Consider the following 19,730-nt stretch of genomic DNA (forward strand, 5'->3'; position numbering starts at 1 on the left):
ACATGGAGTCCTACACTATGTGGCTTTTTGTGACTGGTTTCTTTCACTTAGCATAACATTTTCAAGGTTCACGCGTGTTGTTAGCATGGACCAGTACACAGTTCCTTTTTATGACCAGATAGTATTTCATCTTAATGGGCATACCGCATTTTGTTCATCCATCCATCAGCTGATGGACATTCAGGTTGTTTTCCTCCTTTTGGCTCTTGTGAATAATGCTGCTATGCACATTTGTGTACAAGTGTTTGTGTGTGTGTGTGTGGGGGTGGTGGTGGTGATATTTGCATTTCTCTTGGAGTATCTCCAGTTAGGAAACCTGGCATATCAAACCCACTCATGACTAGATTTATTTACTGCTCTTGAGTTAACCTGCTAAGCGATTTCTCTCAGCTTGTGTCCCTGCGCCACTGTGTGTTCTGTTCAGCTGAGTGCTACGCTGGGTTCTCCCCCTCTGGGGCTCTGGCCTTGCCTTTGGGGACTGGGGGTTCTCCTTTTCCTCCCTGCCTGCCTGCCCCGCCTCCCTGTGTGTGTAGGGGGGCCAAGAGTGGCCCTACTTCCTCTGCCCTTTTGCAAACAGTGTTCACAGAAGTTTAAGCTAGAACCACGTGTATGCTCCATTTAGGTGTGAAAAAAAACGGTGGGACTTTGAATTTTGCTTTTTGTGGGTGCTCAGGTGTTTTTGGCTGTAGTGGTGGGTCTTTCAGATCCACATAGAGTTTTGGGAGGGGTAGAGTAAAGACCCTGGCTCCTCTCTGGGGGCATGAAGAAGGACTAGAAGAGCTGTTGCCCTGCCTTACCTTCAGTTTTGACTTTCTCGTGGTTACGTTAACGTTTTTTCGGCAAAACACCTTGGGGCATAGAACCACTGTCTACCTAGAAATTCTCCCCGATTTTCTTGGTCCTTCCAGGCCTGCTTTGCCTAAACAGAAAAGCACTTACGAGGCTCTTCATAATGAACTCCTTTAAGAAATGGGAGTCATTTTAAGGAAGAGGGATGGTGCCATGTTTTCTTTTGATGTTTTTGATTTATACCAGATTTATTTTTCCCAAGTTGGTGTGAAATTACTGAGATGATCGTGGTCTCTTCTTTGAGTCGGGAACTTTTTGCTTCTTTTTAAGCGTTCAGAGAAATTGTGAGGCAAGAGAAGAGAGGTGGAATGATGGGGGGGGGGTGGTCTGCAAAAGTCACGTGGCCCAAGGGTGTTCCAAAGGCTTTCGGGAGGTGCAGGGTAGAGTGCATGTCCTCACCGTCCCGAGGAGTGTGGATGTCTGTGCGTTACCTCGAGGGTCCTGGTGAAAATTGGAAGCCAAAGACCAGTGTGTCTGTTAGCATTTGGAATCTTATTTATTACATGGTGCTTAAGTTTGGAGTCAGAAACATTTCTGACTCATGATGTTAATCATGTTTTTTCACACTGGTTTTTCTGGTACAGCTCTCTGTCCAGGTCATTGTTTTGGCTTACCCAATGGGGAGCCCCAACAGACGGCTACATTTGGCATTTTTCTCTGTAGTGGCCAAACAACCAAGAATTGGCAAGGTTAGATACCGACCTCAGTTTAGAAGGTAGGTGTGAGCGAGCGAGCGAGCGAGTGTGTGTGTGTGTGTGTATGAATATCTAAGAAGGAGCTACTTTTATGATCTTGGCATTGTTTAACTGGAAATCTGTGTCCTGTTCTGCCCAGCTGCCTTTGCGTGGTGTACCTATAACCTATCCACATCCTTGTGCCATTTCAAAAGCAAGTGCCACATCCCTCCTCCTAAAATTGCTTATTAGAGCTAATTTTAAGGATTGAGTTAGAACTGCCCTCTAATGTAATGCAGAATATTTCCCAATAATGCCTAGGTTAACAATGATAGTCTTGCTGTATTGTGCAAAAAGGGCTTCTGTTCAGACCCAGCTGGGTTTCAGGCTTAATTCATTGCTCTATGGTGGGATCACCACAGCTGCTGTGGGGCCTTTACAAATGCAAAAAAGCTGTCAGTGTTTGTTTCATCAGCTGCATAAGTGATGAGGCCAAGTTGAGGAATCCATTCCAGTGTTGCAGCGTGCAGGCCGCGCCATTATTGTTTACAGAATTAGTGTGTTGGAGCTTTAAAATAGTTGGCACATCGACTGCCCTTTAGAAGCACAAGACTAAGGAACAGGACCAGTTGGTTGTCCTTGTCATGTTGGCCGGATCCAGCCCAGCCCTTGTCTTGAACCGCCACGGCTCCGGTCTGTGCTGTGGGACTGACCTTCTTTTGGACAAGGTGGGGGACACTGAATTTCTTGTCCCTTGAGATCCCCCCCACCCCAAGCTTAGGTTTGCATCCGTTTGTTTTTAGTCCCTTATTTAGAGTGATTGTAATTGAATTTTAAAGGCTTCGTCAGCCTCCCAGCCCCAGATAGGTGTGCCCCAGATAGGTATGGGGTTGGCAGCTGGGACTTCAGATATCTGCAGTAACCTTCTAGATTCTGCTCTGTGGGATTTATTTTGCCAAGTGATAATGCTTCGGGGATTGCCCTCCTTTCTCCCCATGGATAGAGAAGTTAAGGCTACTTCTTGGCTGCAGAAAGACCCACTGGACAGGTCCCTGTCCAGCCAACTAGGGGGTGTTCCCCAGGGTCCCTCAGTGGATGCCAACCCCTCTCCACAGGGACCTGGTGTAGCCTTGCCTGCATGTTCAGTCCCTTTTGGGTCAGGCAAGCGTGTGTTTGGGAACTAAACATGCATACGTGATCTTTCACAGGCTAATGTGGCATCGTCCCAGCTTCCCCTGATTTATTTCTAGCCCCCTTCTCAGCTCATGGGTCTTTCCAAAAGTCCTGCTTCGTGGAAGCTGGAGGGCGGCGGTGGCGGCCAGTCTGTATCGGTTTTAAAAGCAGAGCCTGTCAGGTCTCTTCAGCCAACGGTGATGAATAATGGTGCTTCCTTCCTCCCAGCTGGAAATGTCCCAAAGTGCTCTCACATATTCATAAAACGATGGCACGAGGCTCTGGTTCTCCAAATTAAAGGTCAGTACTGCTCAGCTTTAGACTTCAACGCACCGTCACATGGGCTCTTCTTAATTCCTTTATGTCTCCACGTTTTGCCCTACGAATCCTCTGGAGCGCAAGAGGACACGTGGGTCTGATGAATTCCCCTGTGGTGTATGTGCTGATTAAGCAGAGTTTGAGGGGGTCCTTGTATGGCCTCCCCTTTTAAAGAGCTCTTTTGGGGGGCGAGGATGGACAAGTATAGTTTAACTCTTCCTTAACAGTGAACTTCAACAGAGAGCAAATACAAATACCAGTTCAGATTTTTAACTGTCTTCTTAAAGCCCTCTGGCTGGTCACCACACACGTGCACACGCACACGCACGCACACCCCAGAACGGCAGCGGTGAAAGGGAAAGTGGCCCGCAGTGAGCTCGGCATCCCCTCCCCGGGGGGGGTGGGGGGGAGGCTCGTTTGTAGGGCCTCATAAGGAAGCAGCAGTGTTAGGGTCATTGTTCTCCGCCTAGGAGTGCTTGGCCGCACTTGCGGGGAACCGTTACAGGCCCCGCCTGTTTCTCTCCTGGCTCGGGCGCTTGTGTGTTTCCAGCTTGGGGAACCTTTGATCAGAGCCCCTTCTGCTTTTAGGGCAGTCCTGAGGCAACAGCGTGTTCTTGTTCTAGTTTGTTTTGAAAGTATGGCATTCTTCTTCGGGGTTTTAGCAGTTTTGTTGAATATCTATCCAGGCGATTGTGTGTGTTGTGTGTACGCGTGCATGTATGTGTGTGTGTTCGTGTTTATTAATTCAAATGAATGTCGTCATCTCGTGACCCCGAGGGACCTCCTAGAAAAGTCACTGCTCTAAGTCAGGGTGTTGGTGGGCCACTGAATACCCTCCCCGCCACTTACTAGCTGAGCGCCCCAGAAAATCACCGGGCCTCAGCTTCAAGCCAGCCTCAGTGTTCTCCACTGTAAAACGGGGTGCACGTGCCTCCCTGAGCGAAAGGGTAGGTGTTTTAGTGTGTGCGCCCCCCACGTGGCAGGGTCCCCTTCCACGTGCACACCCGTGTGGCTCCTCCAGGGCTTGGACTCTGCAGCCTGCTGCGTGGCCAACTGTGAGAGAGAGGGTGAGCTCACCGCTCGGCACATTAAAAAATGTGTCCGCAGAGAGCCTGAGCTTCCTGGAGTGTCATTCTCCTGACCTCAGCGTCCTCCACCCATCCAAAAAAATAAAAAATCTCAGGCTAGCAGGTCACTAGCACCCAACGTAGGGCTGAGAGCCTTAACTTTTCCCGCACAGCTGTGGCTCAGAGATGGGCTCGAGGGAAGCGAAAGGTCTGGGGATGCCAGTAGCGGGGACAGGAGCGCTCAAATCCTAACCGGCTGGCTGTGCTCCGTTGCTCCCTGCAGGGGTGAAATAGTCCCCGCAGAACGCCAGGCTTAGCGTCGGGTTTCCCAGTGAAATGTCAGCCTCAGCATGCCCTGGGAGTGGACTGTGCTGGTGCTCATATTTCCGGTTGACTCGTTTCAGCCCATGCTGTTGGAACTGCGGGAGGATAGTTCATTGGCTCTTCTGCCTTGGGGGGTCGGGTGTGATGGAGGAACAGGGTTTCACCTTGGTTTCATCACAGAGGACTTCAGAGAGGGCCTACTGGTCGATCGCCTGACAGCTCTTTGTCACTGTATGTTCTTCTCGATGGGCTGGGGGGGTTACTGGGCAGTGTGCATGCTGATCCTCAGAGGGCTCTGTATTTTACCTACGTTCCCGAGGGTGGTGTTGTGTTACTTGGGGGCCATTCATCTGAGGGTTCAGCACAAGGAAAGTTGGTTCCCTGGAATGCACATTGACGCACACTCCCAGGACGCTGCCGGGTCAGAACCTCTAAGGTCTTCACCCCTGAGTTCGGAGGGGAGATGAGTCGTTGGTACTCTCTGGCCGCAGTGGGCGTGCATGAAGCATGGACCGCTCTCCACTCCACGGAGGACGGGAGTGAAACCTTTGCTCCTAACTGCCCATCCGCTCCCTGGAAATCGTGGTAAGAGGTGGCGGCCTCCACTTTGTTCTTGCTGTGGAAGGCCCGGATACCCATCGCTTGATGCAGAAATTTAAAGCCAAACCTCTGAACCCTCGCAGACGGCCTGTTTGACCCGAATTAGCTTCCCCCTAAGGGCAGAGCTAGATTTTCCGATGTTAAGCGTGCTCACGACACAACCGAGAAGCTCATCTTGGAGCTCTTAGTGTTGACAGGGGTTATCTTGCTGCTCCTAACAGGATAGAAACTCAACTAAAAAGTTCATTTGCCCAGACGATTGTCATTTCCTTCTTAGGAGTGCGGCTTTAGTCCGGGACTTCATCTAGTTCCGAGGGCAACGATTGCGCCCTCCCCCCCGTTAAGCTGCTTTCCATTATCCGGTTGTGGCAGAATGGACTGTTGTTTTGGGGGTGGGGGGGTGGGGGAAGGCCTGGGGAGCTGGGGGTGAGAGAAAGGAGCTGCTAAGACGCGGTTCTGCCTTATATCCGAGAGGACGGTGGCTTTAGAATGGGGGTAAAATGGGAGGGAGCTAGGGTCGCTGAAGCATGACCGGCCTCCAGAGGCCCCGGGACTTCACAACAACAAAAAAGGGAGCTTTTGGCAGAATCTTTCACATGCACACGTCTTCCTCCCCTGCATCCATTCTCCCCCTGCTGTTTCGTAAATCTCCCAGTTGGCAATTTTTAACACGGGAGCCTCCTTCCTGTGTCTCTCTTGGCAGAATGCTCACACGCAGCTGCAGAGAATCCCCTCCTCCTCTTCACAGCATCCCTCATTTAAAAGCATTAGTGGGGCCACCAAACAAAATAAAAACTTGAGGGTTGTTCAGAAGTGCAAGCCAAGTTTAATTAAAACTCCAGGAAGTTGGGGGCTATAACTCTTTGTTAAATCTCTTAAAGTCAGGCGCGCGCCAGGGGCAGGCAAGGTGGAAAATGCCAGGGAGGCTCTTCCCAGCGGCTGTTCCCAGCGGGCTGTTCCCAGGGAAGGCTGTCGGGTTCGTGCTCGGGGAACACCCCAGAGCTTGTGCCATACCCAGCCATACCCAGCCGTCACCTCGAGGTGGCCTGCAAATGGTTGCCGCTTTGTTAGGTGGTTGCCTCCTTGGAGGAGGAGGAGGAAGAAAAGCCTAGAATAGCTTTCTGTCTCCTCCCATCCCAATCTGCAAGCCCCATACCCAGTGCTCTGCCCCCCCCCCCCCCAAGTCCCTGACCAAGCCACTGGGCTGTGATACGTCTTCAATAAAACGTGAAGTTTCTGACTTGACGACTTGACAACAACTGTCTTCTAACATCGGGTTTTTGTTTTTTAAAAATTTTTATCAAAACAATTTTTTTAATTAGTATTTTTAAAGTAAGCCCTGTGCCTGACGTGGGGCTTGAACGCACGACCTGGGGATCAAAGAGTCACGTGCTCCACCCACTGGGCCAGCCAGGCGCCCCTAACATTGGCCTCTTCATCTTTTCGTATACTTTGAGGTCCATCTGAGCATTTTGGGTGATGGGCTGGTTCCTTGGTCTTGGAGATTGTTTTACACATGTTCACAAACCACTACATTTGCTCTGTTGGAGAACACTCTCTGTTATTATTCAGGCAGCATTTATGGCCGTCTGAAGTGCTCTCACTGATGATGTAGACCACAGCCCAGTCAGGATCCAGAAGCAAATTTCGGTCTAGCCAGACCTGGACTGTCCCCAGGAAGGACACTTAGAATTTTTCTCACAGATCGAGAAGATAGGTAAATTTAATATTTGGTGACATGGCCTTAAATTGAGTTTTGCCAGGAGGTGGTTCAGCTTCATCTCAGCTTTGAAATTGCTTTCCTGAGGAGTTATGTGGAAATTGTGTGTGTGTCGTTTGTGTTTTTACACACACAGTTTTTATGTAGGGAACATGGCCTTTCCTTATTGCTTCTATAGGACCTAGCACTTCTTTTCTTCAGACAAAATGGTTTACTTAGGATCATTCCTGGGTATTTGTGTATTTGACCCTAACCATTTGTTGGAGGTAGTCTTGACAGTCTCCTCTCATTTCATAGGTATGGAATTGAGATTTTTAAGAAGCTTAATGGTTTTGAGTCCCAGACCCTCAGCTCTATGGTGACTGGGCTCTAGGTGACTGGGTTAGGTTTTTGCTCTACCTTCAAAAAGCCGTGGGACCCTATGTACAGTTAAGTCTCCTTCGTTGCAAAGTCAGAGGCTACGATTGGAACAGTTTCCCTCTGGAATGCCGTAATTTTTGTCTTCTAGACATTTGCAGCTCAACTTCCCTTCACTTTATTCAGTTTCATTTCCACAAATATATATTATCTACTTGGTATGATTTGTCCAATGACGTATTTTTACTCTTGTGGTGTGGAAGGACCTGGGAAGGACATTCAGGAATGAGACCAGATGAGTTCCCACTGGCCTAAAATCCTCCCAAGCCTCATCACACAAGGGTCTTGTTAAAAGGGAGCTTCTCATTCCGCAGGTCTGCCTTTCTGACAGGCTCTCAGGAGATGGTCCTGCCTCTCACAGCAAGGGGTTAGGAGTAGCCTTGGGGAGTTTGTGCGGTGGTTCTCCCTTCTCCCAGCTCTGCTCTGTTCCAGTCATAGCAGCTTCTTATTCATTGGGGAGTTCTCCTAAGATCTCCGCTACCAAAAAAAGTTTGAAAACTATCATTTTAGGGGATCCCGCTTTCTGAACCAGCAGGAACGAAGACCATGTTGGTCATTCTCCCTGAGTTGAAAGCTGTTTAAAAGCACTGGTGGGATTGTAAACCCTAATAAACATTGCTTGAAAAAAGCCATTTTTTGGCCCCGTGTCCTATATGCTCTGCTTTCTGAGGACCATTCTTCAGTTTTTATTCTGGAAGGAAGCCTGGTGTTGTTTCCTTGCAGACAACTAGTTATAATGCGCTGTCTGTATGGTGTTACGCATTTCCCAAAACTCTGTCATGTCTCATTTGGTAAACACAGAGCAGTCTCAGGGATTTCTGTGTGGAGCCCTTGCTGTTTTGCTGGTTTCTATCCAGAACTCATCTTTTTTTAAAAGATTTTATTTATTTATTCGAGAGAGAGAGAGCAAGGGAGAGAGGGAACACAAGCGGGGGGAGTGGGAGAGGGAGAAGCAGGCTTCCCGCAGAGCAGGGAGCCCGATGTGGGGCTCGATCCCAGGACCCTGGGACCATGACCTGAGCCCAAGGCAGACGCTTAACGACTGAGCCACCCAGGCGCCCCTCTCCAGAACTCATCTTGAAAGCTTTTATGTCATTTAAAAGAAGAAAAGTTCTCTATTGGATAATAGCTACCTACCATCAAGGGAATGCATACCTACATAAACGTACAGTATTTTACCTATTCTAGTGGAAGTAGCCGCTTTCCCCAGCTTGCAGTTGAGGAAACAAGGCTGGGAAGAGGGGCCCAGGGTTGGGCTCCCCTTCCCTCCTCCCAGGTGAGGTTTGAATCCTGGTGCCTGGAGGTCACGCAGCCAGAGCCCTGGGTTTCAATTCTGACTCTGGTCATTTACTTAATCTCCTAACTCCCTCAGGGAAACTGAGACACAGATGATTGGGAAAGTGGGGGTCCTAAGTATAGCATTCATGTCATTTAATTTGGAATGTCTGCCAACTTCCTGTACATTTTATTTTTATTGCTACAATTTTATTTATTATTACTGTCATACTGTCACTGAATTTATAAACCTAATTCCCCCTCCCAAGGCCCCTCCCCCCAAGCCCCCAAGAAATTTTTAAAAACACATTGTCCCTAGTGTTGAAAGCAGGATCTTAGTAGGTTTTCCTCTCAGATTAAAAGGTACGATGTTAGGTTAAGAGATTATATATTGTCAACATTACAAAATAAAACCCGGTAAGTGGCTATTTATGGAGAAGGAAACGAAGATTCAGAAGTGGTGCCTACCAGATTTCTGCGGGTCTTCATATTTTACTCACTTCATTTTCTGGTGTGTGGGGGAAATTCCTTCTGCCTGGCAACACTGCAGCTTCCTCAGATTAAGAGCGACTGCCTGTCCTGGGCTCCCCCACACTGATGTGCCCTGCCGCCTTGAGACTATTTTTAAAAATATTTTTCATTTGCTAACAATACTGAATACACATAGTGGGTTTTCTGTAAACACGGCGAATAGCCAAATGATTAAAGATTCATAAATGGGATGTGCATTTATAAAGTCCTTCTACAGTCGTCCCCACCAGTGTCCCCTCTGGGACATGCTCTTATTTATAAAAGTGAGGAAGTGATCTTCAAGTGATGATGTTTTACAAAACTGTTTTTTTGGGGGCGCCGGGCTGGCTCAGTTGGTGGAGCGTGCGACTCTTGATCTTGGGCTTGTGAGTACGAGCCCCACTTTGGGTGTGGCGATTACTTAAAAATAAAATCTTCAGGGGCACCTGGGTGGCTTAGTAAGTGTCCGACTTGATTTCAGCTCAGGTTTTGATCCCGTGAGTTCAAGCCCCGTGTTGGGCTCCTCTATGCTGGGCGTGGAGTCTACTTTAAATAAATACATACATATATAATAAGTAAATGAAATCTTAAAAAACCCACAACTGTTTTTAAGGTTGCTTTTTGGAAGCCTGATTTTTTTTTTTTTTAAAGATTTTATTTATTTATTTGACAGAGAGAGACTCAGAGAGAGAGGGAACACAAGCAGGGGGAGTGGGAGAGGGAGAAGCAGGCTTCCCGCCGAGCAGGGAACCTGATGTGGGGCTCGATCCCATGACCCTTGGATCATGACCTGAGCCGAAGGCAGACGCTTAACGACTGAGCCACCCAGGTGCCCCTGGAAGCCTGATTTTTAGATACAATGTATATTAGTAGCACTCTGGATTTGAGTCCCCCAAAGATCAATTAATTTCATTCTTGTGGGGATACTCACTGAAGAACATGTTTTTTCTTTTTCAAGATTTTTTTTTTTTTTTGACAGAGAGGGAGCAAGGAACACAAGCAGGGGGAGAGGGAGAAGCAGGCTTCCCGCAGAGCAGGGAGTCCGATGCGGGGCCCCATGCGATGCGGGGCTCCATGCGGGGCTCGACCCCAGGACCCTGAGATCAAGACTGAGCCGAAGGCAGACGCTTAGACTAGTCTGAGCCACCCAGGTGCCCCGAACATGTTTTTTCTTTTTTTTTTTTGCCGTTCTGTATCTCTTTCAAAATATTTCTGTCTCTCTCGTCTTCGTTTTCTGTCTTTTGAAAAGTAGGTTTTTTGGGGGCGCCTGGGTGGCTCAGTCAGTTAAGCGGCTGCCTTCGACTCAGGTCATGATCCCAGGGTCCTGGGATCAAGCCCCACATCAGGGTCCTGGCTCAGCGGGGAGCCTGCTTCTCCCTCTCTCTCTGCCTACTTGTGCTCTCTCTCTATCTCTCTGTCAAATAAATAAATAAAATCTTTAAAAAAAAAATAAAAAAATAAAAAGTAGGTTTTTTGGACGTTAAGAAATATTTTACTTTGCATTTTGTGAGAATTTTGGGGATGTCCTTACTGTTTTTGCATGCTTTTTTAAAGAGGCTTGTGAAGAAACTGGTGCATTTTTGTCTGTTAACTAGAGAATTATGTGATTCTGTTTTATTTTCATAGAAAAGCTAAAGGTTCCTGTGTAGTATTACCTAATATTTTGTTCTGAAAAAACATGTTCTATTCATAAAACAGGAAGTGTGTGGGAAAAGGGCATTCAGCAGCATGTGGGGTTCTCAGATCCAAATTAATTTGCCTTCGTTCAGATAATTTAACACAGCCTAGTAACTGATGTTTCCAGAGCAGTTTATTATAGAGTAGCCCAGGAAGTAAGAGGGTGATTTTAAAACTTGAGTTTTTGTGTGTGAAGGGGGTAATTTAGACCAGAGCCAACAATTCTGTTGGCTGACTTTTGATTCTGGATTTTTCTCTCAGTGTTGATCCTTGGCACCTTTAGAGGTTTTCACTCCTCCCTTTGCTGTCCCCCCCGCCCCCCTCCCGCGGCCATTCCCTCATTGCATCAGTGGGACCCTTAAAAAGCTATTGGCAATGTAATGGTCTAAAGCTCCACCTGCAGTTAGAAGCCGGTCATCCTTCTGGAATGTTCTATAGGAGTCTGGTACGAGGGTCTGGTCTGAAGTAGGTTTTGGTTAGGTAGGCCTTTAGTTTTGTGGTCTCTGGAGAGGCCACTGGACTGCAAAGAGATGCCTTCAGCCATCCCTGTTTGTGTAATAGGATTAAAATGGGTTACCTGGGTCTCTGTGACCTGAGGTCACAAGCTCCGGGCCCAAGTTGCCACAGGAGGTGTGCAGACAGCAGGGAAGAGACATTGGATCTCTCTTGCGAAGCATCTGGGCTCAGGATCCAAAACTGGAGAAGGAGAGGCACAGTGCGAGGGGCAGCAGAGAGGAGGTTGCCCTTGGGGTCAGAGGCAAGACAAGGAGAAGCTGGGAAACGTTGTCCTCACCTAGAAAGAGGTTCTATAGACAGGCCTTTGGATATTCGGCGTTTCCTTTCTTTTAAAAGGCCCTGTGCACAGCTGAATTGGAAAATTTCCTGCACACACAGCTTCTTCATTAGATACTGATACCGGTTAATTCAGAATCGCTTGTAATTGGAAGCAGCTGCTATTTCCCAGCTGACGAGGTGTTTGAATCAGATGCTTTGAATTAGCTGGACTTGGATTATTCATATTTTAATTAAAGTCCATTTTGTCTCCCCCCCCAGTCTCTTGCCTCTCCAATGACCAGGATTTTACAGTAATGCATTTGAAATTACATGAGCATCCCAGTAGAAAGGGATAATATAAGTTCAAGGACTTGCAGTTGATTACGGTCTTGTATCATTAAATAGCGAATTTAGCTGCATTGCCAATTCCCCGCTCTCACCCTCTGAACCTTGCTTCTGTCGTGGGGGAAGATTTCATTCCATTTAGAAAAGTTGAGACTTTTGTCCCCTTTCCTCCTCTTGGGACACAGCCGTATTAGCCTAATTGCTTGTGTCACTGCTACCAGGGAAGGTGCTGCATGAAATGGGACAAGCAATTTTCTGGTACTTTTCGTCTAATGGGGTTTGCAAATTAAGCCATGAATAGTGGGGCTTTGGGGTAGTGGGGAAATTTTCTTAGAAGAAAAAAAAGTTAGCAAGTGCAAGGGTGAGGCTATTTAGTGCTTCTGTATAGATAGATACAGAATGTTCCACAAGCAGCTTGCAGGGAAAACCCGACTATCTTAGTTTTCAGGGCAAAGAAAAAAAGAGGGAGATTGCCTTGCGTTGCTCTCTCCGTGATGCTAATGAGGAAAAGAGGCAAAGCTGGAGGGAAGGAGATAAATGGATGTTTCCTCCTTTCCTTTCCCTGTTGAAGGCACCTAACTTGACTCAAGTTTGACTTGACAAATGTTCTAGTTAATTTAATTTTGTGTTAGTCCCTCTCCTCCCCTTGAGTGTCCAAATTTGGCTGACTTGCAGAAAAACCACGGCAATGCAGACGTGCCTGTTAGAAGGCGAAAGCATTCTCCGTGATCTCGGAAATTTAAAAAGGGTGTAGGAGACTTGAGCTTTGTCCAAAAGGGAAAGCATATACCTGTCAGTGCATTTGGGGAATTATGTAAATCACCGTCGATGTGTCCCGAATGATTTGGCATGGTCAAATACTGGAGCACAGGGGAGAGCAGAAGAAGAAGGAATTCGAGGCTGGCTGTTTCGGGGGGGAGGAAGTAGAAGGGGACCACTGAAACAGGGAAATAGTTCATCCAGCCTAGTCCTTCCGTTTTTCTGTCTTCCAGAGCTTGTCTGAGGGGCTAGAAGTAATTGGCAGCCCCTTGACCAGAGAACCTGTCTTTCTCCTGTGCTTATTACTCTGCACTGGGTCAGAGATTTGGAGGCTCCACAGAAGGCAGCTGGGGGTTTTCTTGGCCCATGTACGTGGTCAGGGACTGACACAGACTGTCCTTGGAGGAGAGACAGGCTGGAGAGTTGTCTTTCGGGGGGGTCCTTCTGTGTGTCATCTTTGCCCCCTGGAATTTTCCAATGGCTTATTCAACACAGAATTGCTGCAGTAGTTTCTTGGTCATAGGCCCGGGACAATTCGGTTGCTTTTTGGACTTTCCCCAGGTTACAAGGCCATCAACAGACAAACCAAACCCCAGGTATACCTTAAGGAAGACGGAACACATCTGACAGGGCAAAATGTTGTTATCATGTATTTCATTGGAAAGTTACAGTTCTTTCAGATTTTCAGTGCTTCACAAATAAGTCCTTAGAACAAGCACTTGATTGCATTCTCTCCATTGCGGTAACTACCACGTTCTTGAGTGCTTTTGCCTGTTAATGAATAGCATTAAGCCTTCAAGTAGATGAACTATGTATATTCTCATACACCTTTGCAAAGCAGGATTTATTCTTTTATTTTTACTTATGAAAAGACATTGGCTTTAGGCATAAAATGGCCTAAAGCGGTATGCGGTCTGGGGGCGGGGGGCGGCTGGAGGTGACGCCTAGTTTGCTCCATTGTGCTGATTTTATTTAATTAATTAATCTATTCATTTATTTATTTTCCAAGCTAAACTGTATCTAGCTTTATTAAAGATACTTTTCTCCATTGTGCTGATGTTAATAATGAGATGATATTTCCGTCCCCCAAAGGTGTCTCCAGGCTTAGAGATGTTGCCTCTTCTCTCTTCTGGGGAGAGCCCTGACCGTTGCCGGCCAGTCTCTTTTTCAGGATAGTCCAGTGGAAAAAGGAACTAGTAGTGAAACGGGACTCTTTAATCAAGGTCCAGCAGGCCTCATTTTGCATTTTAAGGTTAGCTGTTGGAAACAATAATAAGGTGACATAATTATTTTTATTAATTGAATAGCTGTTGCTGAAGCATTACATTTATTCCACTTTCAAAAATATCTTAAGAAGGAAGACAGGAAACATTTCTCAACTATATGGCTTATTAATAGATAACTGAGTTTGGAAAAAACCAAGAATTCCATCTAGTTAGAAAGGCTTGGGGACAGTTCAGGGGAAAGTTAGCAAGAACAGTATGGATACATGGAGAGAAAGCAGAAACAGCTTCTTTTCTGGGGAAGAGCGCACACTGTTGGAGCAAGCTATAAAAAAAATGGAAGGAAGGGCGCCTGGGTGGCTCAGTTGGTTAAGCAACTGCCTTCGGCTCAGGTCACGATCCTAGGGTCTAGGGATCGAGTCCCGGGGGGTCCTGCATAGGGCATTGGGCTCCCTGCTCAGCTGGAGTCTCCTTCTCCCTCTGACCCCCCCCCCAACCCGTGTACTCGCTTGCTTTCATTCTCTCTCTCTCAAATAAATAAAATGTTTTAGAAAAAGAAAAAGAAGTGGAAGGAAAAAAAATTAACCCCAGTAAGGAATATGAACTCAGTGAAATCGTATTGGCTGAATAATGATAATTAAGGTAGGCACAGTTAAGGAGGAAGAAGGGTCTGGACTGCCCTCCGCAGCCTCCCATCTGCCAGAGCTGCTGCCTGAGGGAATTGACTGTAGGAGGAGTGGGTAGGGGAGAGGTTCCCCAGCTGCAGAGCCTGGCAGGTGGCCATGGGGAGCTCCACCGCCACCTTGGGCCCAGCCCCACCCTGGCTGCCGAATGCCTCATTTTGTCTGGGATTTTCATTTGATGGGACTGTTCACCACCTTTGGTGGAGGTGGTGAGGGGATTAAGGGGGAGGGGAAGAGGTTGAATATGAACGTTTGTCAGCGAAAAGAACAGGAAAGTCAGTATAAAGAAGGAATTTTATTTTTTTTTAATTAATTTATCTTTTTAAAAAAGATTTATTTATTTGACAGAGAGAGCACACAAGCAGGGGGGAGAAGCAGGCTCCCCACTGAGCAAGGACCCTGGGATCATGACCTGAGCTCAGGCCACCCAGGCACCCCTAAAGAAGGCATTTAATTAGAGGATAAAAAAGAATTCCAGAATTAAGAAAAAGAGAGATACCTTTGGTTCTCAAAACTTTCTAGTGTAGGGAAGAATCGCCCAGGCCCACCCCCACTGAACCAAGAGATGCTGGTCCCACCTAGCATTAGGAGAGGACACAGCTGGTATTAGAACTTAGCCCTGTGGGGTGCTTTTAGTTATTTACTTTAAAAAGTGTTTTCTGCCTTCTCAGCAAAATACATAGGAATCCCTGTGTAGGTGGGGGTGGGGGATAGTGAAGGAGGACAGGGAAGAGAGGGAGGGTTAGTGGCAGGTGTCCAGGCAGAGGAATGAGAAGTTGTAGGGCTGATGGCTGTCTGCCCTAGACACCAGCAAAAAAAATAGTTTACATTTGAAGTGGAATTCAGGAAGGAAATGCTTTGAGATTGAATTTTTTTGTGTGTGTTTTTTTTGCACAAGAAAAACTAATTATTACATACTTAATTGATAATGGGCATTGATGATGGACAGTAAGCTCCTGGTCCTCATTTTTCTATCTCCCGACTCACCTGGACAGGCGGTTCTCTAATGTATACGTACAGATCTAGGATTTCAGCCCTCTGGCCCTAGGAGGGCGTGTGCATTTTCAACATTAGTGAATACGAGGTGGTCCCTGAAGTGGTTTGAAGTGGTCGAAATTCATTCCTTCCAGCAACATCTGTGTCCCACGTGATACACATCTTTGATAAACTTTGATATTATCAGTTTTTTTTTTTTTAATTTTGTGCATCTGACTTGTAATGGTAACGAGTATGGATTCTCATGGTGAACTTCATGGTGCAGCATATTTTGTTTTCAGTGATATTCTGGGGTCACGGATGTGTCCAAGTGTATTGCTCTTCATCTCTCTTCTTGCTAATCCGTAAAAGCCTGTACTAATACCACTTGCATTTTAACTCTGTTGTCACTTCCGTTGGCTCTCCCAGCCCAACTGTCTTGTCCTGAAATGACTTAATTATTTCCCCACACTTGGGTTGATTGGTCACGTTGATGAGGCACTACCCTCTAGTCTACTTACTGTTGGAGATTGTTGTTGTTTTTAAAGATTTTATTTGAGAGAGAGAGTGCAGAGTGAGAGAGAGAGAGAGAGAGTGCACGAGAGAGAATGAGCAGGGGGAGGGGCAGAGGGAGAGGGAGAAGCAGGCTCCCCACTGAGCGGGGAGAGCTCGATCCCAGGACCCCAGGATCATGACCTGACCTAAAGGCAGATGCTTAACCGACTGAGCCACCCAGGCGCCCCCACTGTTGGAGATTGTTTAAAAAAAAAAAAGTGTTACTTTTCTGTTCAAATCTTCCATACCTCTCCTTGCTTATGGGATAAAATCTAAACTCTGAAGCATTACCTAAAACCCTTCATTAGATCCATCTTACCTTATCTCCTCCTGTGTGTCAGACATTCCTATTCAGCTGTCAAGGTCATGGTCCTTTAAAACTATGGTCCTTTGGCCCATTTCCTTGTTCCATTTCACCGCCATTGAACCTCTGCCTCCCCCTTCAAGTCTCAGCATCATCGAACTCTGCGTGCCTACTCTGTGTTGTTGGTTATCACTAGAGAGCGTCCACCTTGTGCTGAGCACTTGGCCTTGATCTGGGAGAACAGCATGAACAAAGGTACGGGGTTCCGTCGACAGGCAAATACCTGTATGGTTCATCTTTGGGACTCCTGGCATTTGGCAGGCAGTCAGTAAATGTTGTTATCCTGATTTCTGTATTAACCCGCGGCTCATCCAGATGAATGTGATTAAGTCCCTTTCCCTGATGTTTTATATTAGGAAGAATGTCACGTTGAGTGGTTGAAGGAATGTTGTGATGTACACGGGGACCCTCTTGGCCTAGACTCCAAGATTAACATCCTGTTGTGTGTATGTGTATCATCCAGGGTCTGCTCTCTGCCCCCCCCTCAAATCCGTGACTTTGGAAAATTTGGAATGGTGCTCTTAGTTATCCATTAAAAAAGGATAAAAATAAATAGACTGTTGCTTCTGTTGCGGCACTTTTAGTGGTAATAAAAAAAAAAATAATTTCAATGACTTTGGCTTTTTTCTGCCAAAGTAAACGTTGGCTCTTTTTCAGCTGTAGTAATGTAGCTTCTCTCAATTTGTTCGAGTTATACTAAAGCACGGCCAAGTTGAGAAATTAGTTTCTCGGTTTTTTCCCTTCCAATTTAGAAAAAAAAAAAAATTAGATTTTGGATACTCTTGTTCCTATAATCTTTCCGGTTCTCTCCTCCTTGTGCATTAAAAAAGATGATGAAGAACTGGCTAAGTTGTCAGTGGAAGGAACACCGAGGTCTGATTCCTACGGTATCTCTAGGAGGTGGTTGTTGGTGATAATCTTCAAATAGATTGTTGCACCCTATATTGAAGGTAACCTAGTCTGTTTTTTCTGAACCATAAGATGGTAGGTCAAGGGCCATATAACCTTTTGGTTTTTAACATGTGATTTTTGCTTTTCTGCAATGCAAGTTCATTATTAGCCTGGAAATCGAAGCAGCGTCAAGTAATAACCACTGTGTCAGCAAGCGCTAACTCAGCGCCCTTACGCATTAGCTGATATTCGAAAGACGGATTTGGGGTATGGTAGAGAGTATTAGGGGTGTCAGGGCTTGATTTTGGGGAGCGTGGGAGGGCCGAATGTAATGTGCCTTTGGGAAGCAGCTTCTAGTCAGCCTGCCCAAAGGTGGGCTATAAGCCCCTTGAACAGTAGGTGACTGGTTTGGCCAGGTGACCTGCAGAGAAAGCCATTTTGGGTTTGCCCCAGATGATCTTTCACTCTTCACTGTTTTTTTGGTTCACAGGATGCCATTAAGGTACAACTTTGTGTCCAAAAGAAAAAGAATGTGAATACATCATGGCATACAGAATTCAATTTAATTTTTTTTTTTTTTTTAAAGACTTAATTCACTTACTTGTCAGAGCACAGGCAGGGGGAGCGGCAGGCAGAGGGAGAAGCAGGCTTCCCGCTATTATATAAAAAAAATACTATTTTATTTTTAAGAGCCACCCAGGCGTCCGTAGAATTCAATTTAATTTTGAATTTTGAAAAAATGTCAGGATCAAATTCAGAAACCTTCAGAGCAGAATATGAAATCCCTCTATATTTCCCCTGTACTCCCGTTCAGTTTTCTTTCCGTGTATTTACATGCATATTTATGCAGACACATATATTCTATTTTTGTAAAGTTTTTTTTTTTTTTTTTTGTAAAGATTTTATTTATTTATTTGACAGAGGGAGACACAGTGAGAGAGGGAACACAAGCAGGGGGAGTGGGAGAGGGAGAAGCAGGCTTCCCACCAAGCGGGGAGCCCGATGCGGGGCTCGATCCTGGGATCATGACCTGGATCATGACCTGACCCGAAGGCAGACGCTTAACAACTGAGGTACCCAAGTGCCCCCTACCCATCCTTTCTTCCTTCCTTCCGCTTGTTTTATATGAATGAAATGGGGCCATGTTGTGTGATTTAGCCTTTTCTCACATAACTGTGTCTTGAAGATCTTTCCACACCGCCCTTGATAAAAGTTGCGTCCCGTCCCACAGGACCCGTGTCCTGTAACTTCTTTAAGCGCTTGCTCATGATTCCCTTACTAGACGAGTGCTTGCTGGCATTTAGGAGCTGCTTCGCAGACATTTAGGTTGTTTCCACCGTTTTGTGTACTTAGAAACAAATTTCTTTCCGGACATCTTTCACACATGTGGGCATATTGGCGTAGGATTCCATTGGAAGTACCAAGTCCACAGGTATGTGCTCAGTTTTTATAGCAGGAAGAGCTTTTTCCGTCCAAAAAGGTTTAACCAAGTTACATCCCCACCAGCAGTGTAGGAGAGTCTTTATTTCCCTCCCTTCTTGCCAACACTTGATATTATAAAGCTGCTTCAGTTTTTGCTTAATGAATAAACAGGGCTCGTCACTGTTGTATAATTTGAATTTGTCTGTATTGAGTGTTCTTTGTTGGTCTATTGGCCTTGCATATTTCTTTTGTTCATGACCTTCGCCCAGTTTTTTTTTTAAGATTTTATTCATTTATTTGACAGAGAGCCACAGCGAGAGAGGGAACACAAGCAGGGGGAGTGGGAGAGGGAGAAACAGGCTTCCCGCTGAACAGGGAGCCTGATGTGGGGCTCAATCCCAGGGCCCTGGGACCATGACCTGAGCCGAAGGCAGACGCTTAACGACTGAGCCACCCAGATGCCCCTGCCCAGTTTTTTAAAAAGATTTTATTTATTTATTTTAGAGAGGGGTGGGGAGGGGCAGAGGGAGAGGGGGAGAGAGAATCTCAAGTGGACTCCTCGCTGAGCATGGAGCCCGACTCGCTCCCACAACCCTGAGACGGAATCAAGAGTTGGGCACTTCACTGACTGAGCCACCCAGGTGCCCTGACTTTTACCCATTTTTATATTGGTTTGTCTTTTTCTTGTCAGAGCTCTTTATGTTCTGGATGTTTCCTTCCTTTTTTTTTTTTTTAAAGTTTTATTTATTTGACAGAGAGAGACCCAGCGAGAGGGAACACAAGCAGGGTGAGTGGCAGAGGGAGAAGCAGGCTTCCCGCTGAGCAGGGAGCCCAATGCGGGGCTCGATCCCAGGACCCTGGGACCATGACCTGAGCTGAAGGCAGACGCTTAACGACTGAGCCACCCAGGCGCCCCTGTTCTGGATGTTTCTTAAACCCATTTACAAATATTTCCTCTTACAGAAAGTTTAAAATTTTTCTGTAGTCCAGTTTGGTTTTCCTTTATGGACTTTGTGTCTTGCTTAGGAATGCTTTTTTGACCTCAAGAATATGAAAATATTCTCTAAGAAATTTTATTTTCTCTTTATTACTTCCCACCTAGTTAAGTATCACCCTCCAGTTTTTTAATCCTCTC

The 19,730-nt window shown here is 46.3% G+C and overlaps 1 protein-coding gene across 1 annotated transcript in view; it reads left to right on the forward strand.

Moving 5' to 3' along the window:
• The first annotated feature begins 221 nt into the window (after positions 1-221).
• Positions 222-19,730, forward strand: part of JARID2 (jumonji and AT-rich interaction domain containing 2) — a 237,679-nt gene continuing 218,170 nt past the window's right edge. Inside the window, 1 exon segment of the mRNA XM_032424828.1 lies at positions 222-2,251. Coding sequence (XP_032280719.1) covers positions 2,168-2,251 — 84 coding nt within the window. The 5' untranslated portion in view covers positions 222-2,167.

The sequence above is a fragment of the Phoca vitulina genome, unplaced genomic scaffold (assembly GCF_004348235.1).
Source record: "Phoca vitulina isolate PV1807 unplaced genomic scaffold, GSC_HSeal_1.0 scaffold31, whole genome shotgun sequence".
Classification (NCBI taxonomy): domain Eukaryota; kingdom Metazoa; phylum Chordata; class Mammalia; order Carnivora; family Phocidae; genus Phoca; species Phoca vitulina.